The 27385-nt window shown below is 39.9% G+C and overlaps 1 protein-coding gene across 1 annotated transcript in view; it reads right to left on the bottom strand.

The window, feature by feature from the left end:
* Positions 1–27385, bottom strand: part of RAPGEF3 (Rap guanine nucleotide exchange factor 3) — a 184337-nt gene that overhangs the window by 20840 nt on the left and 136112 nt on the right. The window contains exons 11-21 of the mRNA XM_073613650.1: positions 23218–23306; positions 22195–22273; positions 20307–20457; positions 18003–18085; positions 14320–14359; positions 13243–13324; positions 11527–11673; positions 10284–10381; positions 8599–8724; positions 5770–5951; positions 4836–4926 (exon numbers count right to left, since the gene is read on the bottom strand). Coding sequence (XP_073469751.1) covers positions 4836–4926; positions 5770–5951; positions 8599–8724; positions 10284–10381; positions 11527–11673; positions 13243–13324; positions 14320–14359; positions 18003–18085; positions 20307–20457; positions 22195–22273; positions 23218–23306 — 1168 coding nt within the window. The remainder of the gene's footprint in view (positions 1–4835; positions 4927–5769; positions 5952–8598; positions 8725–10283; positions 10382–11526; positions 11674–13242; positions 13325–14319; positions 14360–18002; positions 18086–20306; positions 20458–22194; positions 22274–23217; positions 23307–27385) is intronic.

Here is a 27385-nt window from a genome sequence, read left to right on the forward strand (position 1 = left end):
CAGTTATACAGTTTACAATGCACATACCGTATTTATCGGCGTATAACACGCGCCGGCGTATAACACGCACCCCAAGTTTAGGAGGGAATTTTAAGGAAAAAAACTTTTAGGAGTAAAGTTTAAGGAAGAAAAACTTGCATTAAAATGCCCATCAATGCAGCGTTATTGGTGTCCATCTGTAGCCTTGTCAGTGCAGCCTTGTCAGTGCAGCCATGTCAGTGCAGCTTTGTCAGTGCACCCATGTCAGTGCAGCTTTGCCCCAGTGCAGCCTTGTCAGTGCAGCTTTGCCTCAGTGCAGCCTTGCCTCAGTGCAGCCTTGCCTCAGTGCAGCTTTGCCTCAGTGCAGCCTTGCCCCAGTGCAGCCTTGTGTGATTGCCGCCGACATACACAGCCGTGTGTAAATTCAAATATGGCGCCGAGACTTCAGGGACTCGTCGGAGCCGAGATACACATACCCGAGTATCCTCAGCTTTTCTCGGTGCCGCTTACAGTCATGCCCAGTCCCGCCCTATGATGGACATAACACAGGTCCAATGGCGGGACTGGGCGTGACTGTGAGCGGCGCCGAGAAAAGCCGAAGATACTCGGGTATGTGTATCTCGGCTCCAACGAGTCCCTGCAGTCTCTGCGCCATATTTGAATTTACACACAGCTGTGTATGTCAGCGGCGATCGCGGCAATAGCGCCGATCGCTCCGATCAGAACAAAATTGGCGGGGATCGGCCTATAACATGCACCCACGATTTCCCCCTGATTTTAAGGGGAAAAAAGTGCATGTTATATGCCAATAAATACGGTATATTTATTAGCTATTTTCAGACATATTTACATGCCATGCATGACTTTAAACAGTCTGTATAAGCCATTATTAAAATAATTGCGTTTTCTATATTCTGTTACAATCAAATAGTTTGCTGAGAAAATAATTAACAATTAGAACATATACACTCATAAAGCCAAAATAGGCACATAGTGGTTGATTTACTAAAACTGGAAATTGCAAAATCTGGTGCATCTGTTAGGGATATTAAGCTGGACAGATTTCTGAGATCTTGGCTCTCATCTGGCTTAGAGATACAGTATATAGAGAAAACAGCATACACAAAACAAGGTACAGTACACTACAGCTTTAGTAAAGCCAAGATACCTAGTGGTATATCAAGATCATTGGTTAGATAGCTGTTTTAAATGCAAGCATCTTTACTATTTTATCTCATAGAAAATAACAAAAAACAGCCTTAAAATACATTATCTCACAAAAGTGAGTACACCCCTCACATCTTTGTAAATATTTTATTATATCTTTTCATGTGACAACACTAAAGAAATGACACTTTTCTACAATGTAAAGTAGTGAGTGTACAGCTTGTATAACAGTGTAAATTTGCTGTCCCCTCAAAATAACTCAACACACAGCCATTTTTTCTAAACCACTGGCAACAAAAGTGAGTACACCCCTAAGTGAAAATTTCCAAATTGGGCCCAAAGTGTCAATATTTTGTGTGACCACCATTATTTTCCAGCACTGCCTTAACCCTCCTGGGCATGGCGTTCACCAGAGCTTCACAGGTTGCCACTGGAGTCCTCTTCCATGACGAAATCATGGAGCTGGTGGAGGTTAGAGACCTTGCGCTCCAACACCTTCTGTTTGTGGGTGCCCCACAAATGCTCAATAGGGTTTAGATCTGGAGACATGCTTTGCCAGTCCATCACCTTTACCCTCAGCTTCTTTAGCAAGGCAGTGGTCATCTTGGAGGTGTGTTTGGGGTCGTTATGTTGGAATACTGCCCTGCAGCCCAGTTTTCGAAGGGAGGGGATCATGCCCTGCATCAGTATGTCACAGTACATGTTGCCATTCAACTGTAGCTCCCCAGTGCCGGCAGCACTCATGCAGCCCCAGACCATGACACTCGCACCACCATGCTTGACTGTAGGCAAGACACACTTGTCTTTGTACTCCTCACCTGGTTGCCGCCAAATAGGCTTGACACCATCTGAACCAAATAAGTTTATCTTGGTCTCATCAGACCACAGGACATGGTTAAAGTAATCCATGTCCTTAGTCTGCTTGTCTTCAGCAAACTGTGGGCTTTCTTGTGCATAATCTTTAGAAGAGGCTTCCTTCTGGAATGACAGCCAATTTGATGCAGTGTGCAGTGTATGGCCATGTTGAACTTCCAGTGACCAGTACGAGAAAGTGAGAACAAAAACACCAAATTTAACACACCTGGTCCCCATTCAAACTTGAGACCTTGTAACAATAACGAGTCAAATGACATGGGAGAGGGAAAATGGCTAATTGAGTCCAATTTGGTCATTTTTACTTAGGGGTGTACTCACTTTTGTTGCCAGCGGATTAGACATTAATGGTTGTGTGTTGAGTTATTTTGAGGGGACAGCAAATTTACGCTGTTATACAAGCTGTACACTCGCTACTTTACATTGTAGAAAAGTGTCATTTCTTCAGTGTTGTCACATGAAAAGATATAATAAAATACATACAAAAATGTGAGGGGTGTACTAACTTTTGTGAGATGCTGTACGTGTATTTCTTCCAGTCATGTAGTCCTTCCAAGGCAATAGAGACATTTAAAACATGCATGCAGAGATTAACACATAATGCATCTTACAAATTAAAATTAGTAGCAAAGATGCAAAGCAGGTACTTGAAGATGCCAACATGTGACATCCTTGCGGATTTTCCTAGACCCTACTTTAACTTTATAGGCTTGGCACATAACCACTGCCACTGTTTTCCTTTCTTGGTTGTCCGCATGTAAGGTTTTCCTCTGAGTTACGCTGCCACTCTAAGCCCCTGCGTGGGCAGTTTGAATGCTTCTTTGTTATTCTTTAAAAAATAAAAATGTTTTGCATAAAAATATTTGTACCAGAAGATGCCAACATGTGCTTACAGAGCACCCCTAGAGCCCATGTCCACAGTGATTTAACATACAGATAGCGACAACAGGAAATAAATTCATGCTTGGTCTCACCAAACCCATATCTCACTTTTAGTCCACCACCATGCTGGACACTGACCAATATTAGATCATCCTGAGCTTTGGGCCTCCCAGGGTGCTCTTCCAGCTATGTGAACATACAGTGCCTTGCAAAAGTATTCACCCCCTTGGCAATTTACGTGTTTTGTTGCCTCACAACCTGGAATTAACATGGATTGTTTGAGGATTTGCATCATTTAATTTACAGAACATGCCCACAACTTTGAAGATGTTTTTTATTTTGAAGCAAACAACAAATAGGACAAAATAGCAGAAAAAGTCAATGTGCATAACTATTCATCCCCTAAAGTCAATACTTTGTAGAGCCACCTTTTGCAGCTATCACAGCTCCAAGTCGCTTTGGATAAGTCTCTATGAGTTTGCCACATCTTACCACTGGGATTTTTGCCCATTCCTCCTTGTAAAACTGCTCCAGCTCCTTCAAGTTGGATGGTTTGCACTTGTGAACATTAATCTTTAAGTCTGACCACAGATTTTCTATTGGATTGAGGTCTGGGCTTTGACTAGGCCATTCCAACACAATTACATTGTTTCCCCCTAAACCACTCAAGTGTTGCTTTAGCAGTGTGTTTGGGGTCATTGTCCTGCTGGAAGGTGAAACTCCGTCCTAGCCTCAAATCACACACAGAGTGGTACAGGTTTTGCTCAAGAATATCTCTGTATTTAGCACCATCCATCTTTCCCTCAACTCTGACCAGTTCCCCAGTGCCAACTGCTGAAAAACATCCCCACAGCATGATGCTGCCACCACCATGTTTCACTGTGGGGATGGTGTTCTTTAGGTGATGTGATGTGTAAGGTTTGCGCCAGACATAGCATTTTCTTTGATGGCCAAAAAGTTTAATTTTAGTATCATCAGACCAGAGCACCTTCCTCCTTATATTTTGGGAGTCTCCCACATGCATTTTCACAAACTCAAAACATGCCATTTTGTTTTTTCCTGAAAGTAATGGCTTTCTTCTGGCAACTCTGCCATAATGCCCAACTATATGGAGCGTACAGCTTATTGTCGTCCTATGTACAGATACTCCAGTCTTTGCTGTGGAACTCTGCAGCTCTTCCAGGGTTACCTTAGGTCTCTGTGCTGCCTCTCTGATTAATGCCCTCCTTGCCCGGTTCGTGAGTTTTGGTGTGCGGCCATCTCTTGGCAGGTTTGCTGTTGTGCCATGTTCTTTCCATTTGGTTATGATAGATTTGATGGTGCTCCTAGGGATTATCAAAGATTTGGATATTTTTTTATAACCTAACCCTGACTTGTACTTCTCAACAGCATTGTCCCTTACTTGTTTTGAAAGTTCCTTGGTCTTCATGGGAAAGTTTGGTTAGTGGTGCCTCTTGCTTAGGTGTTGCAGCCTCTGGGGCCTTTCAAAAGGGTGTGTATATGTAATGACAGATCATGTGACACTTAGATTGCACACAGGTGGACATCATTTCACTAATTACGTGACTTCTGAAGTTAATTGGTTGCACCAGAGTTTTCTATAAGCTTCATAACAAAGGGGGTGAATAAATACGCACATGCCAATTATCAGTTTTTTATTTATGAAAAATAGGTTTATGTATATATTTTTCTCATTTTACTTCACCAACTTAGACTATTGTGTTCCAATCCATCACATATAATTCAGATTAAAAAAAACATTGAACTAAAGGCTGTAATGTAACAAAATAGTTAAAAAGCCAAGGGGGGTGAATACTTTTGCAAGGCACTGTATGTGTAGACATCTAACTTTGTGCATGCTTTACATCTCTGCCAGTGGTTTAGCAACTGTAAAGTGAATTTCAGTTAGTATACTTTTTTTATGACTGACTTACCTGCCAGGTCTTGGACAAACGGCTAACCGCTGTGTTACTGAGACCAAACATGACAGCAAAGAAAGAATTCAGATTTTTCTGCTCCTTGAGGCTGCAAAACAATAACAGCAAAATTAATGAGGAATTCCAGTTAGAAGGTTTTGGACTTCCATTAATGTTCGTATGCCTTGGAAAACGTCACCCATGCTAAAACTGGCCACGCATATTAGATGACAATCAGATGGAATAATCTGACCACCAAACAATCACTGCATAAAATACAAGGGTTGTCAGGGTGGAATCCTTTGTTAGATCAGTACCAGACCCAAACATTTCTAATTTAAATACATTTTGCACTTATGAAAATTGGCCACGTAGAAATAATTCTAGTGTTTGAATTATGTAATTGGGATAGACTGAGTTTGTTTTGATATGTAAATTTATGTAACCTGGGATGGTTTGTGATCAAAATAACGCTCTGTTTGTGCTTGTGGTAGATTCTATTACTAAGCTGAAAATGCCAAAGGCCCTAAATCCTATCCTCCTTCTGACCCCCAAAGGGTTACAGCTATGTTCATGGTTCCACTGAAAACAAGTTTTACTTTAGAAGGTTTTCTGATCTTGTAAGAGCTTTTTGTGCAAGCAGCCCCAGACAATTTCAGGTGTTAGGATTCTTCAAGACAGTACATGTATATAAAAAAACAACTATATCATCAAATTAATCTGGAACTATACAGAAATCTTCCATCTTGAGTCTCTACCCAGACAAAGAGAATCCAAGCTAGCATAGATGCTTGAGGGATAACATGACCTGAATTTTTGTGCCTTTATTGATGCAGTTCACAAAGTTTACCAGATTGTGCTTGGAATAGTTTTACCATTAGGAACGAGAAATAGGGCATGGCTTAGAGATTAAAAGAGACTATTAACCCCATGATGGAACAAGGTTGCTTACTATGCTGCCAACTTGATGAACTTGCGTAGAAGCAGTGCCCTCCTTTCTTCATCTTGGCACAGACACACTTCAGTTGCCACCCAAAACTGGACTTCATTAAACCTCCTTATGAACCGCTCTAGATTAGCAGTTGTTGAGTGACGGAACTTCTGCTTCCCATATGTATTAAACAGCAGCTCCACCTTAAAAGTAAATGAAAACCTATATAATGAGTGCTGTAGACATCCTGAGTACAGTTTAAAAAAATCAGATGCTCTTTACACACACACGACGACAGAATTCAGTATATTCATTAGCTCATTAATTCACATGCCTGTATATTTTTCTCTTTATTTACATGCAGAACAAGCTGTCCAACAAAAAGTGACACTGGCAAGATTGGGATAATCTAAAGTACTACCAGGCTAATGATATTTGGACATTACCTGTATTGTAGGTTGAGGTTATCTGAGGATTCCAAATAGTATAACGTTTGTTCAGGTTATTCTATATTATGAGAACAAAATTCCCACTCACTATATTCTAGCTGACTCTATCACTCAGTAATTAGTATTTTCATGGAACATTATTTTATTTTCAAATCCATGGCCCCATTTTCTGCTTTTCTCAACAGAAACATAATTGAAACGCACAACTGAAGACAGATAGAAGTTAGCAGTATTTTATCATACAAAAAACTCACTTAATCATTTTTGTGAATTGACTTCTTGTCAAAAGTTAAATCTAATTTCCCCCTTTAACTTCTCAACTCAAGACAAACTGTTCTGTAACACTGGGTTTTATGCTTTATTTTACTTTTGTCTCATCTGTTTTGAGTCTTTGGCTATTTTAGTGCTCCACCTTAGCATCTGAGTATTGTACCAACTCTCGCATTTCAGCATCCGTTTTCTTAGTTTGCATTAGGCACTTCTGTACTGTGAATTCACCTGTATTAGCTTTGGCTCCTGATCCTTTGTTCCTACCTGTATTAGCTTTGCCTCCTGTTCCTGTACATATGTGTATCTTGGTACTCTTAGTTATGACTGCTCCTATTTATGGTTTTCCTGTTAGGCAATCCAAAGGATTACATACTGGGTGCTCTGCTGCACAAGTCTATCCAAATCTTTAAAGTGTTTGTTAACCCAAAAAAAAAAAAAAAAACGGATCCTGCTCCTTTAAAACATGTTATATGACACAGTGCTTTCCTGTGTCATTTGGCCCCATGTAACACCTAAAAAACCTGGCTGATCCTGTCTGTTTCTCCCCACCCCTCTGTAAACTGACCACGGGGTATCATGGCTGCTGAGTCCTGTCACCGTGGTCAGTTTACGTGCCTCTGTCATCAGCAGCCTGCTATCTGCTTTACTCTCTGCTCCTGTGTCCCCCTCCACCCTCCCCTCAGTCTGTATGTGAGCCGCCCCTCCCCCCTCCTGCTGCTCTTATAACACTAACCTGTATACACCATCAGCACTGCCTACCATTGCAGTATCCCCCTCTTTGAATGATTTATAAATATAAATGCTGTAAATACCTTATTTAAGAGTCGGATTGCAATCACATGACCAGCCAGCTCTCTCCTTCTCTCCTCCTCCCCTCCAGAGTGACATCAGCAGATGAATCTCAGCCCCGCCCGCTGCATCTCTCAGAGGAGGAAAAAAGAAAGCAGGCCAGTCATGTGATCGCAGTCTCGGCAGTGAAATTAGGTATTTGCAGGATTTATTTTTTATAAATCAAACACAGAGGGGGACACTGCAATAGGAGGCAGTGCTGATGGTGTATACAGTTTAGTGTGGCTTAACAACCACTTTAAAGTCTCTCCCAAAGACCAGATCCTTGTCCTCCAGTGAAAGCTATTTTCTACCAGCTGGCAACACAAAATACTCCTATTGGTTTCTTCTAACCCTGTACCTGTCCTCTGAATGTCTGACTGTGCTCCAATTTTTATTCCCGCTTTGGCCTGGATTTACACTGTGCTTCTATCATTAGCTCCTTTCACCCAAGGAGTTTCAAAAACTCCTACAAACAAAAGTTTCCTGCTGCTCATGGCACTTAAAATGCAACATAAAATAAATAGCATGGCATGTCTGTGATTCACCTGATCTGTGCAATAAACCCTATATTTCATTGTTAGTTTCTCGCTAACATGGTTACAATATATAAATGCCGGCAGCAAACCTACAATATGTAAGACTAATGGACAGGTTAACAGAACTCAGTAATCAATATATAAACACTGGTGTCTCACACATTACTGCTAATCCTTAGCGTATGAGTATTTTAACTCTTTCTATCTGCCGACTAGACACCATTAAGTTAGTGCACACAGCACTCTGGCTGCAAAAATAATATTCTTTCACTTAGAAGCACCAATCCCCTTTGGCTGAAATGTTATCTCCAGTTATGATACATTTTCAGGGCCGTTCATAGCAAAGTTCTAGACTGCACCGACTCCTCCAATTCATTTTTATTCACTTCCAAAGGTCATTTACACCTCTCCTTCTTTCATTGCAACCACCCCAAGATATCCAGTGCATTTGGGTATAGGGGAACACATGATCTACTGATTCTACTCTATTGATGCACTGCTCGGGCAGCATCCAATCACATGGGGAGAGAGATACATCATCAATCTCATAAGCTCCGACACAGAGATTGCACAGTATATTTTGCATCTGCTGCCATGAAGAAAGAAGTGGTGGGGATTTGTTGCAAAGGTGAGTAAAAGTGGGTGGGGGCCCATTCAAGGCAAAGTGACAGGGTCCTTTTAAGTGTAGATAACGTGCAGACATCTGAATCCCTTGCTCCAAAACCTCCACAGATACAGTAAACTGTAATTCAGCTTTACAGTACCTGGTGAATGCTCTTAAACAGGTTCCAGTCATTTTCTGTCATCTGTTGAGCCAGGTCTTTTGAACTGATGAGATCCAACATATCGTAGCTACTGCTGTTTGGGCCCATTTGCTCAGGAAGAGGAGTCTGATAAGACAAGAAGCATAAACCATGGGAGGTAAAAGTATAAAGTAAAATTAAAAAAAACTAAATATACCACTGATTTGGACAGATGGGTGATGGTTAATGATGACAAAGAACAATCTTATTAGTAACTTAAAAGCATTATTGGTTATACAGTCTTTATACACTCCAGATGTGTACATGCCTCCCCGATCACTTATCTGAAGGTATTATTTCTACAATCTACAGCTCCCTCAAGGAAGATGTCCCCCAAAATGTTATATTTCTTTATGGGATCCTGAGAGCTCTTTAAAGTTATACCAGTGGTCCAAGATTTGGGACATGATAGCCCACATATCACTTAATACCATGTTCATCAAAGTTAATTATAACATTTTAATTCTCTGGTACATGGTACCTCAACAACTGCCTAGGCTCAAACAGGGCAACTTAAACCTCTTTGTTAGTTGCTGCAGAGAAGTAGATACAATAGCTCATATATGGTAGGAATGTCCAAGGTTTAGGATTAGAGTCAATTAATATATTAATATATACTGTATTGGGCAATAGCATCCTTAAGATGCCATATGAAGCCCTACTCAACCTCAAACTAACAGGATGCACTGTTAATCAATTAAGACTTGTATCTTTCATTTTTACAGCAGCCACATTTGCCAAAGCATGATGGACTGACACCCCAATGGTTGCACAAGTCAAGAAAAAAATGACATGGTATTTAGCGCATAAAAAACTGGTGGCTATACTCCATAACAAAGCTAAGTAATATAGAAAGGTTTTATGCCTTGAATTACTCATTGTTTCCCTGGTGACTTTGATGATTCCTTATAGACCATATAATATCCATTTAGTTTGGGGGAGATGGTTTTAAGTGTGATGGCCCTCTGGCTGACCTTGCCCATTCCTTTCCCTTAACCCCACCCTGCCCTTTCATTCAACCCCTCCCCCTTCCCTTCTTTTTGTTTTTTTGCTGTATTACCCTACTTTGTTTTTTTTTTTACACCCAATAATTGAGCCAGACTGTAAGAAGAAGTGTAGAGGGGTTGATCCTAGCTATTGTGGTTCTCAAACTATAATTATACTGTGTTGTCTTTGCCCTAAGTATTTTTGTTTTGTACATTGCTTTATATACCTCTGATTCTATTTGTGTTTACACATATCAGTGTTGGAAATCTTTATCACAAAAAAACTACTGAAACTGAAAATAAACCCTAAAGGCTATTTTCTTCTTTTTATTTTGCCCAGAGTTGAGTTTCAATCTCAAAACTTTGGACTCATGGCTGTTATCTACAATGCATTTGAGCAGCTTGTGTATCTTATCTACCTCGCGTGGACCTATTAATGTTTAAATACGGTTTGGACTTTTATGAGGCCATCTGCATCTAAAGTGTAAAATTATTTTTCTTTTTGTTTGTCTTCCTGTATTTGGAATGCTTACCATTAAACAGGTAAAATGCTGCGCCACTTAAAATCACTTAAGACTCAAACGACTACTGCTGAAACAGATATTGGATAAAAATGTCTTCCTTCATAATTGTAAGTATACAATCAGATTTTCTACTTACCAGTGTGATCAACTCTTGAACACTACAGACAAAGAGCCTCTCATTCAAACCCAGAGATGTGAATGCTCCAATGTCCTCATGTTTTAGACATACTTTTTCTGCCATATAGAAAATAACATTTATAAGTTAACAACTTTTGAATAGTTAAAGAATACAGTACTAATGTGATACCATTAAAATACAGTATAAGAATTTATATCAGGAAAACTGGAGCATTGTCAGATAAACCTATAAAACGTGGCATGTGGGAGAATCAATTCAATGTGGCATGTGGGAAAACTGCTGATGTCTGACTATCACTACACTGAAAAAGGTCAGATAGGTGGAATAAACTGCTTACTTTGAAGAATACAAGTGGCATGGGGGATACAAAAGCAGAGTGGACAAGAGGTAGATAGATTTGAGCAGTAACTGGTCACAATAGAGAGATTGTGTGGACAAGGTGGAAAGAAGGGAGCGCGGACACCATGAGACAAAAGATGGTGTAGGCAGAAGATGGGGCAAAAGATTGACTAAACGGACAGAAAATGGTGTGTCGGCATGTTGTAACATGAAAAGTATGCAATGCGGGCCTCCTTTTGCAAATGCTAGATGTCTCAATATTTCTTACTTTGGTATAATTTTGTCCCGCAATATGCGTGCTGTAATGAATGAAAGCCAGTAAATTATAATTCTGAATGGAGAGTTCAATAGTGTCAGCTTTTATTAATCTCCCACGACAGTGTCCATTTAATACAGATTTTGTTTGAACTGTGGCTGGGCCTCTCTGCAAGATCATGTGTAGTTTAACTTTTGTTTCTAAAGTTACTTTTTATGGTGTTATTTTTTTTTTTTTAATTCTGTATATTTAAGTTTTATAAGTTTAAACAGAGTTACAATCAAATATTCTGGGTGCACATTCCACACCCAGATATACAGTTTAAAGTATACACAAAAAAAATGCCAGCTTGTGGAACAACCAGCTAGTTCACTAGAGTACGGAGTTAGGCATCTCAAGATACTATGCATATACAGTAGGGGAGTTTAGGAGGGAGAGGACCTAATAAACACAAGACTCATATCCCTCTAATGGAGTAATTTAATGTGTATTTTACAATATGACATTAAACACAATGTTTTGCATTTTAAACTATGGTAATTTATGTGTATTATACATATTAGTTTAAATCTAACATTGTTTAAATTATTTCCTAAAATGTTCATAGAAGTTCAGGAACCGCCTCAGAGCTATGATGTAACTCACCTCCCGTTGAGTTGACTTTCACCAGGACTTGGTCTTTGCTACAGCCAGTCTTTGTGGCCAGGGTTGATAGCACTTCCTGTACAGTTGCATTTACAGCAAACATAGTGGTCACACAAGAATGATTTGGCAGATATATGTCGTAGGGCACTGGAAGAGAATTAGTATATTACAGCACAGCAATTAGATTACCTATAATTGTCTGTTTACATATCCACAGATAGCTAAATAAATTCAGCACAAATTCTGAACCTTAACTCCTTCTGTTTCAATATTATTATTGAAGGTTAACATACAAATAGGTAACAACGCAACCATGAGCCCTTGATGGTAACGCAAATAGAGCTTGCAACGCAGGCAAGACACAAAGAAAAAAGGCTTACGTTAACAACATGTATGATAGGTGCAGCAAACCCTAATATCAGAATTTAGCCTCGAAAGGAAGATAGCAAAGAATATCAAGAACAGGAACAAGGGGATATATTTGCTAACTCTGTGGAGCAGTGCAAGTGCCTGATTCTGCTCCATTTTGTATTAGTAGATAGCAGACACAAAAACAATAGGGCGCTACACGATTAGTCATTAAGTCATAATAGGACATTAATCCATCAATGGGCAAATTTAGGAGAGAATAGGAGGAAGGAAAAGGGAGTAAGAGAGGAAGAGCAAAGAAAGAGACATAATTCCACCCACCTGACAGGCCCATCTATCCCAGCAAAGAGAAAGGATTTGTTATTAGGATGTAGTCTGCAAGTAACTAATCTTAACTCCTAATGTGAGCTGGAGTTTGCTTGCCAGACATAAATTCTTAGAATCCTGACCCACTACTGCAGGATTTATAGACTCAGTCAGAGCAACCATCAAAACACATTGTGGGAATTTATAAAAAGTTACACCTTTTAGAATTCCATTGGGGCGCAGAACCATAATTGTAATTGCTTCTTCCCAATTCTTGTACATGTCAGAGATAGGTACACAAATCTGTTGGGACCTTGCACTGAGGTTGGAGTGTCCTTTATTCAGTGTGCTCCCTCCCTCCTCGGCCACTGAGAACATCACACTGACAACCGCACAGCCAAGGAGTTTTTTAGTAGAGGTGGGCAGAACCTTATGGGAAACTAGAGAGAGACTAATTCCCCCATTAGGTCTGCCTTGCTGTTGCTTGGCATTGCACGACAGTGGGCAGATTCATAGCTGTTATTCAGTCCAATAGGGGCTTTGGATCTGCCCACTGCCATGTGCTGTCAATCAAAAATAAGGCAAGCCTGATGGGGAACTAGTCTCAGTTCCCCATCAGGCTTTTGCCAGCGCAGTGACTCAAGGCATTTCTTTCTTGGCTGACAGTTGAATGGGGCAAGGGATAGAGCACAGTGTGGGAAGATGAATTTGTCACCCATGTTGTTGAAACTGGCACAAATGCTTGCCTGAAATTGGGCTCAGGTAGTTCTAAAGAGACCTACTGCCAGAAAAGTGTTGTTAAGAATTTACTGGGTTCCCCAGACTATATTTAACCATTTTTGGATGCAGCAAACAAATTAAAATATAGCAAGTGCCAGTCTGTCTTCTCCTAAACTTTATAGTCCAGGCTAGTGAAAATGTAATTTAGCCCATTAGATGGATAAACACACAATATTATGCAGCTTTAGTAAATTTTGTAATGCATTGTATATTAACACAAACCTCATTGAAAGTGATTTTTTCTTTAACATGTCATCCTACCTTTGTCTTGGACTCGAATAGTATAAGAGTTACTGGAGTGGTCGTCATCTACAGTGGAAAGAAGGTTCCCATAGTTGCAAACCTGTTGGATGGAGACAAGGTTAATTATAAGACAATGCACACTACTCTGTTCAGTGCATCCAGATGATGAAGCACAGAAGAAGAATAGAAAAAAAACAGGACACATTTATTAATGCCAATCCATAACATGAGCGTAAGAGACAGTTTTTCAGATGCAATATATTTTACATTTGTCAGATTTTCCTGTGTTTCCTTTGTTTTATGTGCTTTTTTAAAGGTAGGCTTGAAAACAATTTGCTGGTAGTGGTAAGGCTTGGTTCACACTATGAGCTGCATGTGACTTGCACAGGAACCGCGCTGCATTCCCGTGCAATTCACATGCGATTCAGTGTGATGCAATTTGAGCCCATTCGCTTTGAATGGGCTCAAATCACACCGCATCGCACCAAAAAAGTGCATGCACCTTCTTGAGCCTTACCAAAACCAGATCACATTGTTGTTTTGTGCAATGTGACCCGGTGTGATCTGATGCAGGCAAATCCACTGCATTCACAACCTGCGTTTGAGGTGTTGTTAACTTTGTATTAACACCCGCAAGGGCAGTGCAATTTGCATGCACAGATCGATGCGTTTCCCCTAACCATATAAATGTGAACCTAGCCTAAGACAGGTAAATCATTCAAATACTTTGAATACTTAATATTAATGAACATAAAAATGTTCATTATTATGATTTTGTGTTGTCTTCCTTGAATGTAACTCTATCCTAATAATTTCCCTTTGGAGTAATAATTAACAATAAGTATTATGAATCTGAATACTTTAATAAATGAGTTCCTAGATACTCTCATATTCAGATTCTTTTGTTCAATCAGATGTGGCTGTGTTTGACGCAATAATTGTTGTATTTTGATGACTAATCAGATTTAAATTTGCCTCTTATATAACTTAAATAAAATGTATGTATTTGAACAGAGCAGAGACTAAACAGTTAGTGTCAACTATTCAACTATTCATATCTACTGACACAGGCTTTTGCTATTGACATTTATATACCTTTATTTGAGGAGAGACGTTTCCATTGCTGATCTCCAGTCTGGAATTAGATCAGAGAAAGACATATGTTTCTAGATTACATAAGAATGGCAATATATACAAAACCATTATCAAACTGGATCTCCAAAAGCGACCAAATCTTGAGTGGTCATAAAGGTGTATCACAGATGGCACAGACCTTGACTATATAGTTTTTTTCCATCCTGCTCTATCTGATTTTCCTTGTTATATCATGATAGCTCACAAACCTGGCTTAGTATTGAGTGCATAAAGGTAGACAGACTTTGATTTTTTTTTTTGTTTCACATGCATTTAAAGTAAACTTATAACAACATTCTGAAGGTTTCAATATTTCTTTTTCTTTAGTTGAGTAGTGTGACCATTCTGAGGCTGCATGTGACCTGCTTTGTGTTTCTTAGAATTCAGCAGGTCCTCTTGAGATCTACTGGTGTTCATAGCAAACCAGGCTAAATGCAGCTTCTGCTGCATTTTGCATTTGAATGAGAAACAATTCATATTACAAAGCCCTCCTATAGAAGTTTTAAAGTTGCCTAAAAAGATTAGACAGTGATCAGTTGAAATTATTACTGTATGGAAGACAGATATACTTATGACTTGCTCACAGAAAACATCTTATGGTGGCCATAAATGCTTAATTTTATTCTATCCTGTCAATGTTTGATTTTGATCAAAACTATTAAATCCGCCAATAATCAAACAGTCATAACTTGCCTTTCGATTAATTTAGACTTGATTTAAATTGGAGTCGATCAGCCAGGGCAGAATGTTATTGCTTGTTTTGTATCAATCAGCAGCACTGAGATATATTGTTCATGAAAACAACTGTATTTTGATCGATCAGATTATGAGATTACATGGTAGAAACAGAGATGCGATCCATAATTTATGATCATAAGTTAAAATCATATCTAAACTGTCAACTGAAATCCTCTTCCCCGGGTGTGTCATAGCAATTGAATGGATTGCCTACTATAGATTGATTATTCCTATTGGAAGAGATCAATCAGAAAATAAATTGATCATTTATGGAAACATGTATAGCAAGCATTAGATGCACTGTGTTTTTGAAAGATCCCATTTGAATGGTGAGGTTTGGGTCAAGCACCAAAAATGCAGTATGCGTGCTGCAAATCAGAATATAATCATTAACCGACTCCATTAAAAACAAAGATCTTTTTTTATTTTATGTACATGCATTTTAATTTCATTAGAAAGGCATTAGAACACATCCAGTATAAACAAAAAGCCAATAGAATGTATACACTTCAGATCATGTGGCTACCCAAGGTAACATTGCTAGAGCAATATATTGTCTAGGAAATACAAATGCTTGACTTTCTTTCATATATGTCTGAAGAAATATAGATTTGTCATTTAAAGTGGAACTTTACCCATAAGTTTGATAACAAATAATGTTCTTTAACAAAAAAAAAATGCATGCATTCCAAATTAATAATTATGCTATCAAAATAGTGTCTTCAGCGTTGCTTCTGTTTCTTCTTGCCAAAGACCACCACTTTCTTGAAGCCTAGAGCAGGTGCTAGGTGTGGCTACGCTACTACCTCATTTCCGGTACGGAAGTAGGGGCTGGAACGCAGGTGGAGCGCAAGTTGTGAACCAGTGCCCTTACAGATTGCCTGATTCATTGTGCTTTTAGGTCTCCCTGTACAGGGACACCTTTTGTTTTTGCTTACAACTTTTAATAAATACTTTTTTAAAATACTACACAATGGAAGGCCTATCTTTTTCTATGAGGATCTAACTATGAACAGCTGACGAATCAACTTTGGGAAAAGTGACCAGGAAGACTTCCTTGGATATCCTTACTGAGTGGAGTGAGCTGCTGAGGCCTTACAGACCACAGATACCACATGCGGACCACGAGGAGAGTTACCAGGAACCATCCCAGGCTATCTTTACATGCCCATTACCCCTGCAGGGGTGTAGGGAGCTGGTGAGTAGAGACCCATCAGGGGGAGCACAGAAGTCACTTGATTCTCTGAACACAAGAGTCACTTGAGCACTTTGGACTTAGTTTGTTTTTTTGTTTTTTGCTTGTGTTTTGTTTTTTGTTTTTTGCTGGTTATTTTGGAACTTCACAAATAATATTTTTTTCATATATATTTTATATTTTTCATCTTCATGCTGATTTTTTATTATGGTTTATGACTACACATATGTGTCACTGGACTTTGCTGGTTTTGGGTTTTATACATTTTTGCACATAATGTATATATATATTTCATTTTTTGGACAGTTTTTTGATGGTACATGGATCCCATGAGGCTTATCTCTCAAGGTTATTCTTATGCACACATATATATGTGAGGTTTATTGGGATTCACCTAATATTTATTTTTATTTGTGTATTGCAAAATTTTTTATTTTTTATTTTTTTGCACATTGGTATGTATGCATGGAGCCTGAATTATCAGGGTAACTAACCCTCCCGTACATGCACTCACCACTGGCATGCACATTGCCAATATATTTATCCTTATATTTTAGCCAGTAGGTAGCGCCACCAACCCCACATCTGCACATCATTACTTTCTTCAGTCCCATTCTAGGGACTGATTAGGGGAGGCTGCAACCTGTTTAAAATTGTTATAATATTGCTGCTATCCTGAGCGCGGAGTTTCTCTCTATAATAGAGCAGGCGCTTCCTTACTAAGAACTCTCCCCCTCTAATTGATGTCAAAAACTATTTGTTACTTTCTGTAATTAAAATGTGTGCATTTGCAGATAAGATAAGATACTACCCTTGTAAGTTTAAAGCGGAGTTTTGCTGGAAAAAAAATATTAAAAGCCAACAGCTACAAATACTGCAGCTGCTGACTTTTAATATATGGACACTTACCTGTCCAGGGATCCCGCGGTGTCGGCAGCCGAAGCCGATCCGTCCTTCGGCTCTCGGCTGCTGCCGCCGCCGTCCTCGGTAGGGGAATAAGGAAGTGCAGCCGTGCGGCTTCACTTCCTGGTTCCCTACTGCGCATGCATGAGCCGCGCTGCGCGTCCTCTCAGGTCCCTGCTGTATTCTGTGTCTCACAGAATACAGCGGGGGGAGGACGGGGTAGGCGGTGGAAGTGGTGTAGGTCACTGCAATCACCGCAGTGATCTATGCCAGGAAGTGGGAGCAAATACCTGTATTAGACAGGTATCTGCTCCCTCCTCCCCCCTGAAAGGTGCCAAATGTGACACCGGAGGGGGGGGGAATCCAAAAAGTGGAAGTTCCATTTTTGGGTGGAACTCCACTTTAACTGTTCTGTGTGTCCTTGGCAGCAGAATTTGTTCTGTCACCTCTCGTGCTGTTCTATTCTCTCTCCCTAATCCCTAATCTGTCCCCCCTCAGCACAGTCTGAGTTTTTCCTGTTGCTTCCCCCGCCCCTCCTCCTCCCAGGAACAATAAATCTTAAAGCTCTGAGCAGATCTTCCTCTAGTGAGACTCCCTCACTGCTCTGGTTTTTGGCACAGTGCCAAGAACACCAGACAGCTGAGGCTGTGCAGGGCAGGGTGAGACAGAGCCTTACTGGATTTTAAACAGTATAGACACTTCTTTTTAATGTTTTTCATATCTATACCTTCAAAAGGGGCCAGACTGAAGTGTTCTATCATGACTTCATTTTCAGACTAAAGTTTCACATTAAGTAAAAAACACTTACGTTTTGTTCTTCCGTCTCTCCTGGAAGTTTTCCTTCAAACAGGTAAGTAAACGAGGGTCTCTACTGATGTATTCTGAGAGTTTCTTTTAATTTGAATGAGAATGGATTTGATTACAATATAGAAATAATTACCAAATAGTATTAAATAATAAATAATTACGGGCAATAATGTGCTGCAACCAATCACAGATGAGGTTTCAGTATTCTGACTACAATACATTAAACTAAATAGTTGCTTTTGGATACAGCACATGATTGCAGTTTTCATAATGAGAAAAAAAAATACTATTATGTATAGCTAGAAGATGCTACAGTGTAGGGCTAAATGTTATATATAGGACTCCTATCCCAGTTTAACACAGTGTAAGATTGGGGTGATTAAACTCAAGTGGTAGGTGCATTTACAATGAGTTGCACCAGTCCACAACTGTATTTTTAAGGGCATGGCAGCCCACTTTTATTTAAAAGCAAGTCAAAGTTCATACAGATAGCTCTTCCCACACAGGCAGTTCTTCTCACTATAACTGCAAAGGCATAACATTCAGCCTCCTGGCTCTCTAGTGGTAGCTTTACTGCTCTGAGTACATCTGCAGGGTCTTCCTGACCATCGAACACCTTTTGGTCTTCTGAATCCTGACCATCAAATGCATCCCATTGGTATGCACAGATGCCGAACTTTAGCTCTGCGTCTTTCCTTGCAGCTCCCTAGCTGCGCTTTCCCTCCTGGACTTTCTCTCAGGCTTGGGCCTTCCTCTGACCCAACCTGACCTTGATGCAGGGCAGCATCTAACACGGTTCCCATCAGACACACCGACCTCGCCCCGGGGGGGTGGGGCCCTGAGCTTTAACTCTGGGTCTATTATGAAGCCAGCAGACACCAAGCTACCGAGTGGCATGGGGTCACCCTGCTACAACAGACACAGGTAGAGTAATCTCTAAAACTTTAGCTGGGTATATTCTAGTAGACTTTTGAACAAAAATGTATATGCTTTTTTTTTTAGGTAAATGTGTGCAAAAATTCTCAGTACACTCAAATGTTGTTCGAAAGTACTTCAACATTTCATTTCCTTTTCAATTTAGGAATGAATGGACTTTACCGAACTAAAACCACATACACTGTTAGAAATTTGTATATTCAAGAAAAATATTCCATTCTGCTCCCCCCTGGCGGTATTCCCGAGTCTGGCTCGGGGTGGATTTTACATACCAAAAGCGGTATCCCCGAGCCAGACTCGGGCTTGCATCGCAGGATCCAGGAAGAGATTACTTACCTTGTCCCCTGGTTCCTGCGATGTCTCCCCGCTGTGATCGGCGAGCCGCTGTGTCTCGCTCGATTCACAGTGCCGAGCTCCGTTCCCTGCGAGCGTTGCGACGCACGGGGACGGAGTTCGGCGGTAAATTCAAAAGTGAAACACACAGTATAGATACAGCATACTGTAATCTTACTGATTACAGTACTGTATCAAATAACTACACATCCCCTTTGTCCCTAGTGGTCTGTCCAGTGTCCTGCATGCAGTTTTATATATATAAAACTGTTCTTTCTGCCAGGAAACTGGAGATTGTCCATAGCAACCAAAACTGTCTCTTTACATCAAAAGTGGTTTTAGACCAGCTAGAAAAAAGCGATAATAAATTATAATCACTTGCAGAATTGAGCGATAGTGATTTGTGGGGAGATCCGTCATCAAACACTAAAAGTAATAAAAGCTAAAATTCTGCAACTGTGCAAATTTCAGTGTTTTTGATTTGATTACATTATTATATAATTTTTATTATTATTATATTATTATGTGTTTTAATTATTTATAGTTATTTATTATATTATAATTTTTTATTTCGTTTTTCAAACTTTATCATACCCGGGATGTCTACTAGACTCTTGTTTGGACAGATTTAAGTGAACTATTCCTAAGAATTACAGGCCTACAATATGAAACGCCAAATTTCTGTGCAAAATAATTGTACCGCTTTCAGCACCTAAAATCTGAAATAATCATACCGCCAGGGAGGTTAAAATGTTCTTGTCACTTTACTCGAAAATGAATGTCAATTTGACCTTTACTAATGATTAGGAAAAAAATATTCCTACAATGAAAAAGTAGAACAAAATTCTATTAGTGTAAATTTTATTTTGTCTTTTAAAAAAGGTTTTGTAGTCTCCTATAAAATCTGCCCTAGTATAACCAATAATAGATCTGGTTTTCCTAGAAAATACATTAGAAATAGTCCTCTACAAATGTGCCCAGGCATGGTGATGGATAAGGGGCACAGGCTGAAATGCACCATACTAAAGTTTCTCACCTCCAGAAAGCTTTTAGCATATGGCTCAGCCTCCAGCAACTGACCATAAAGCTCTACCCAGAGGTTGACGAGTCGTATAATGTTCTGCTTCTTGTAAAAGGAGTATGTGGCCTTCTCAGGTTCATTCTCTGCTGATGGCTCCATGTTAAATCTGAAGTTTTGTTAAGGTAAGTCATCATAAAAGGACAAACATTTTTGACGTTAATAACTTTGGAGAACGGAAGCAAAGATTTTATTTTTTTTTAATTAGGAACACCTCTTTACTTGAATTTTAGGGGTTCAAGACATTATTCATGAGATATTTACCTGACTATTTTTAGTTTCAAATCTAATGGTCAATCAGGCAGTACCTGCCATCTGGTTCATTGGGTTCGTTACAATTTATTTACGGAGTTTGAAACTGAGAACAGTTTAAGGTAAAAAGAAAAGTATTGACAGTCAGGCAAGACTGAGTATAACAAAATTATAATGAGAGGTCTTTACACTTACAGATTGGATTTTTTTTTTAATAAAATGCCTGTTTAAGTGGAACTTGGATTATTCTATTTACAGTACCTAAAGTGATATTAAAGTCTTTTAAAAAAAAAAACAAATATGTCATACTTACCTGCTCTGTGCGGTGATTTTGCACAGAGCAGTCCGGATCCTCCTATTCTAGGACCCCTCCCTCCTGCCAAGTGCCCCCACAGCAAGCAGCTTGCTATGGGGGCACCCAACCAGGCTCACTCCCAAACTGCTGCTCTGTGTGTCCATTCACACACAGAGCCATGACTCGGCCCCACCCCCTCTCTCTCCTCATTGGGTCACTTACTGTGATTGAAAGCAGCGGGAGCCAATGGCTCCTCCACCAATGAGGAGGGAGAGTCCCTGAAGAGCCAAATGTACATCAATGAATCACAATGGGGCTCAGGTAAGTATTAGTGGGGGCTGCTGCACACAGAAGGTTTTTTCTTACCTTAATACATAGAAGGTAAAGACACGTTCTGCCTTTAGAACCACTTTAATATTTCTGCTAATTGTCAATTTTAAAATGATAAAAAATTACATGTGACCTGCTTTCTTGAAATAAAACATATTCTATCTCCCAGGTTTGTTATTTCTACTTTTTGCTAAATGATATGTATCTCTGTATCAGCATTGGGATCTGCAGATGAAAGAAGAAACCCAAGTTAAGTTACATAGGCAGTCAAGCGGGAGCATTGTGGACCACACTGAAAATGGCTTAGAGGTAGCAATCCACTCCACCAGTTGGCAGAGGATGACAGAGCAGTTCAAGCCGTATGTTTTTGGCTTTTGTTAAAAGTTTATCAGGTGAGCCCATTTATACACTATTACATGGAAATGGATTTGATCTGGTGAGTTTTTATCAGACTTTAGCTTAGGTCCTATGTTTGGAGTTGATTTTTGAAAGCCAGTGTAAGGTGGAGTTGCTGCACCTAAGAACCATATGTGTATCTAAACTTTCATACCAAAAATCATATTTTGTAGCTCGAAATGTTATAATGTTTTGTAAAGTGTTTTACCTTACATTTGCAATAGGTCTTTTGAAAAAAATTATTACAGATATTCAAGCACTGCCTGATCCTCGGTGGCTATGTTTCTCACTTGATACCTCAGTGATGCTCAGAGCAAGGCCTCAGAGTTTCTCACTTCAGTATTGAACTACAAAGAGGCATTGCAAGTTAATTGTTTATGACTTCATCTTGTTTAGTACCGAAAGATGGTTGCCCCTTGTCTATTAATACACAATCTATCGCGGTATAATATATAATATTCTTTGAGAGACTTCAGTTCTACTTTAAGGTCAGATCTTCCAATTATAGGTGTAGTTAAAAAGGAAACTGATTGTTTGCAATAAGCAGCTTATTTGCATATTTTGCCAGGATACTGATGGAGCAGTGCTTGGCAGAACTGAGCCGTTGGCATGAATATGCTGTGAGTCAAGAGGAAATCGCCAGCAAAGGTGTCTGAAAGAAAATATAGAATGTTAATACAAAAAAGAAAACCTAAATTTCAATATGTTTAAACCAGTTGTAAAGTATAGAAAAGTTTCTTTTGAACATCCATATCTGAATAGGTGCCACAGTTCTCATAGCTAAAGATGACCTCTACTGTGGAAAGGGTGCACACAAAGAGGAAAGTAAAGGGCTCTCTGCAGCTTTTCTCTTCCTCATTACTGACTTACCCTACCATGTTCCACCAGCTGATAACTGGTGATCTGATGACTGGTGATGGAATATTAAAGAAGCAAAAGGAGAAGTGGAGGAAGCAAATGCCTACCAAATGAATAAAGCTTAAGCAGACAGATCCTTGCACTGCAGGTTCCCAGGTAAGCTTAAACTTAAACTCCATGAAGGAGAACAGTGAGCAGCACAGTGGTGACATCACCAAATTTCACTCTAAATCTCCTGAGTCTAGAAATCAAGAGCAGCAATGCCTTATAAGAGCTTGCAGGCATTCGGTAGACAATAATGCCACCTACTGAACAATTGTTTTTTTTTTTTGCTAAACTGAGATTTTAAATGGGAATACAGTGCCGCAGTCCCATTGATGTCAATGGACAAATTTGACAGATATTGACCTCAATGGCCGTTTTTTACCGCCCCATTGACACCTAGCACATTTTTAGTCAGATCCACCTTAAAGAACACTAGCTGCCATGCTGATACAATCATTTCCATATTTTCTAAATCACTGACTTGGAACAATTCAGCTTGAATTCAGAACTCCTGGTTTGTACTTGTCAGCAACTAAGGAAGTACAGCGTAATAAAGCCCTTGGATTAGCATGATAGCTAGGCAACTAGTATTTTCAAAATTAGAGGTCATCAACAGCATTTTCTAAGCACAAAGTTTGATAATAATAATAAAGCCTATTTAGTAGATGCCATTACCTAGATAGAGATTATTACCTTCAGAATTATTGAGTGTTGAATCCAACCTCATAGTTTCCAGCAAATGTTCCAGAATTTTGTCAGCTGTACCAGACATAACTGTGTACCTAGAAGGTACAATGCTCTCATTAAACAATAGTATACAAGTGCGCAGTGATATAACTGAATTTGTTTATTTAACATAACATACAGTATTCCAGATTTTTAAAGTAGTGATAATTAAGGTGGGGTTATTCAGAACATTGATGGTCCAAATCCTATAAGTTCACCAGGGGAATCTGATGAAAAATTCAGGAATCACAAAAGGAAACTGGAAACTGAGTGTTCTTCTATAGTATAATGGAAAATACGTTATTTTTCAATTGTCCAAAATGGGAGACAAAGCAGTCCTTACCAGTGCTGCGTAGTAAAAGCTAAAAATGAATTTCAACATCAACAGTGCAGTGGTACAGACACCTACTGGATGATGTTCTGTGACCGCTCCTGTTCTCAGCACTCCCGTGCGGGAGGCCACCATTCTCCCAAGAGGGCCACCATTCTCATTAGAAAGCACAGGCATCTGTCAACGAGCATCTTATGGCCGTACTTTATAGAATGAAGGATTTTACATTTGTTTGGAATTCTACTTTGAGTTTCTTACAAAGTTTAGCCATTTTGGACTTTTTACAAGTACTGAAAAGAAGTACGCAGGAACTAAACAAAAGTAGTAACTGGCTCAATGGAACATCCATCTACTTAATTTTATGGACTTCTGCAAAGTCAGGCTGGTCATAAAGTATCTTGGAGCATGATGACCAGTCAAGATGGCAAGCCTCTTGCTTAATGTTACTGCACCTGCACCAAATAACTGTGTAGGTCCGCTGTTTTAGTTTGACAGGTTACCAGCCAACAGAATGGAAGCTTCCAGCACTGGTATTAAATTTACTTTGGGGTATGCTCATGTTTATGCAAATTGTCTAGTAGTAACTGTAAGGTTAAACTGCCCTAGATCCTATGATGTAAGGAAAAAAACGTAGTCATCAGGTAGAAAGGTTCTTGATGACCAGCCTGGCTTTGCAGCATGTCATGCACAAGAACAGACAGGAAGAGATGTTTAACCCCAATTGAAGTCTCTGTATTTATTACTGTAAATGTTCCTCAGGTCACCATTGGTCCAACACTCCTCTCTGAACACTGCTCCAATCAGCAGCACTTCTCAGGGAGCTTCAGTGCTGCTGATTGGAGCAGTGCGCAGGGGGAGCATTGGACCGCTTTAGACTTGAGCCAATGTTTGTGTGTGAGAGCAGTGGTTTGATTCCCCACAGTGCTGCCACTGCAGGATATTTTAATCGTTGCTGCAAGATTTCATGTAAAAATAGACAGAAATAAAAACATATGCTGTATACTACAATATATGCAGCCTGACTGTATTACAGTAAAAAATACAGAGGTTTCTGTGTTATTATATAGATAATAGGGGCTTCTCTTTAAAACATAAAAAAAGTTCTCAATAACCATTTGCGGACTGCCCCACGCAGATATACTGCAGCAGGGTGGCATCTCCATCCTCTATCATACGTGATCGGAGCTTCCAGGTAAGGGGCGTGCGCGTGCTGCCCTGGCCGTGCTGTGATTTATTACTGCACAAGCCGATCAGCGGGGGCTGGCCAATGATTGATCGCCTGCACCTGCTGTTCAGCTCAGGGAAGGGAGTTCTGTGTTGTAAAGGTGACCTTGCTGTTTTTTTATTCCTTGCAAAGCAGGGCAAAAACAGCAAGATCGCTTAGTAAAAACAGCATATAACACACATAGTAAACATTGTTAGGTGCACATTTGGCCCCTTGATTGCCCCTAGATACTAACCCCTTCCCAGCCAGTATCATTAATACAGTAACAGTGTATAATATTAGCACTGATCACTGTATTAGTGTTACTATTCTTGTCAGTGTCAGTTGGTCAGTTAGTGTACCTCCCAGCCAGCATCAGTTAGTGTCAGATTGGCCGCCCCACTATCAAAGTCCTACTATAAGTCGCTGATAACTGCCATTACTAGTATAAAAGAATAAATGCAAAAAATAAAAAACCCAGTGGGGATCAAATTCCACCAAAAGAAAGCGCTATTTGTGTGAAAAAATTATAAAAATATAATTTGCGTACAGTGTTGCATGACTGCGCAATTGCCAAGTAGCACAGTGCGGAATAGCAAACAATGCTCTGGTCATGAAGGGGGTAAAATCGTTCCGGAGGTCAAAAGGTTAACGGACCCCATAAAAATAAATTTTTACTGTACCTTTATATTTAATTACATAACAATATAGCCACAAAGTACTTCAACATATTTTTTGAGAAGTAGATATTTTATTTCTTTGATATATCTATGGTAAACTTTTTTACATTGGACTTATAAATCATAACATTTTGCTGCAAATGGCTCAGCATTCTCAGATTATTATTCTGGATATCAAACAATCTTAATCCATCTCTTATCCATCCAATTATAAGTAGATTTTACAACATTAACTTTCTCTCGTTTTACATTTGATCTTCTTATCATTTGTACTAAAATCTACATGGGCTCTGGAATAAGCTGATTATTTCTTTATGTTGGGGTGTTTACATTCATTAGCACAAAACTGGTGGATAATGTGATATATGATCATCCTATGAATATTTTTTAACTCTTCTAACTATCTACCAAAAATAACCATAGCTATTGTTTTTACAAATACTGTAGCTGCTGATTTTTTTATAAAAGGACACTTACCTGCTTAGGGATCCAGGGCCATCCTCACCTGAGCTGGTTCTTCGTTGGGTCTCTGGTGCCAGGATGTCTAGTGTGGGAAGCCAGCTGTGACTCCTTGTTGGTTCACAGATGGCTTCCCACTGCGCATGCACTAGTCACGCACTTGTCAATGGTCCTTCAGCCGCCCGAGGTTGCGGGCACGGGGGAGGGGACAGCTTCTGGTGGAATTGTCTAGACGATTCCAGCGGAAGTGGGAGCAGGTACCTAACAAAACTAAATACCTGCTCCCCCCTAAAAAAATAACCCTCCAATATTGTTTTTCAAATGTTTCACTCTTTGTTAAATGATTTTAGCAAATGGTTGCAATACAGACAGAAAAACACAGAATTTTTGACATTTTTGCAGATTTATTAAAAAAGAAAAACTGAAATATCACATGGTCCTAAGTATTCAGACCCTTTGCTCAGTATTTAGTAGAAGCCCCCTTTTGATCTAATAAAGCCATGAGTCTTTTTGGGAAAGATGCAACAAGTTTTTCACACCTGGATTTGGGGATCCTCTGCCATTCCTCCTTGCAGATCCTCTCCAGTTCTGTCAGGTTGGATGATAAACGTTGGTGGACAGCCATTTTTAGGTCTCTCCAGAGATGCTCAATTGGGTTTAAGTCAGGGCTTTGGCTGGGCCATTCAAGAACAGTCACAGAGTTGTTGTGAAGTCACTCCTTCGTTATTTTAGCTGTGTGCTTAGGGTCATTGTCTTGTTGGAAGGTAAACCTTCGGCCCAGTCTGAGGTCCTGAGCACTCTGGAGAAGGTTGTCGTCCAGGATATCCCTGTACTTGGCCGGATTCATCTTTCCCTCAATTGCAACTAGTCATCCTGTCCCTGCAGCAGAAAAACACCCCCACAGCATGATGCTGCCACCACCATGCTTCACTGTTGGGACTGTATTGGACAGGTGATGAGCAGTGCCTGGTTTTCTCCACACATACCTCTTAGAATGAAGGCCAAAAAGTTCTATCTTGGTCTCATCAGACCAGAGAATCTTATTTCTCACCATCTTGGAGTCCATAAGGTGTTTTTTTAGCAAACTCCATGCAGGCTTTCATGTGTCTTGCACTGAGGAGAGGCTTCCGTTGGGCCACTCTGCCATAAAGCCCCGACTGGTGGAGGGCTGCAGTGATGGTTGACTTTCTACAACTTTCTCCTATGTCCTGACTGCATCTCTGGAGCTCAGCCACAGTGATCTTTGGGTTCTTCTTTACCTCTCTCACCAAGGCTCTTCTCCCCCGATAGCTCAGTTTGGCCAGACGGCCAGCTCTAGGAAGGGTTCTGGTCATCCCAAACATCTTCCATTTAAGGATTATGGAGGCCTCTGTGCTCTTAGGAACCTTAAGTGCAGCAGAAATTTTTTTGTAACCTTGGCCAGATCTATGCCTTGCCACAATTCTGTCTCTGTTCCTTTGA

Source organism: Aquarana catesbeiana, linkage group LG02 (genome assembly GCF_042186555.1).
Source record: "Aquarana catesbeiana isolate 2022-GZ linkage group LG02, ASM4218655v1, whole genome shotgun sequence".
Lineage (NCBI taxonomy): Eukaryota > Metazoa > Chordata > Amphibia > Anura > Ranidae > Aquarana > Aquarana catesbeiana.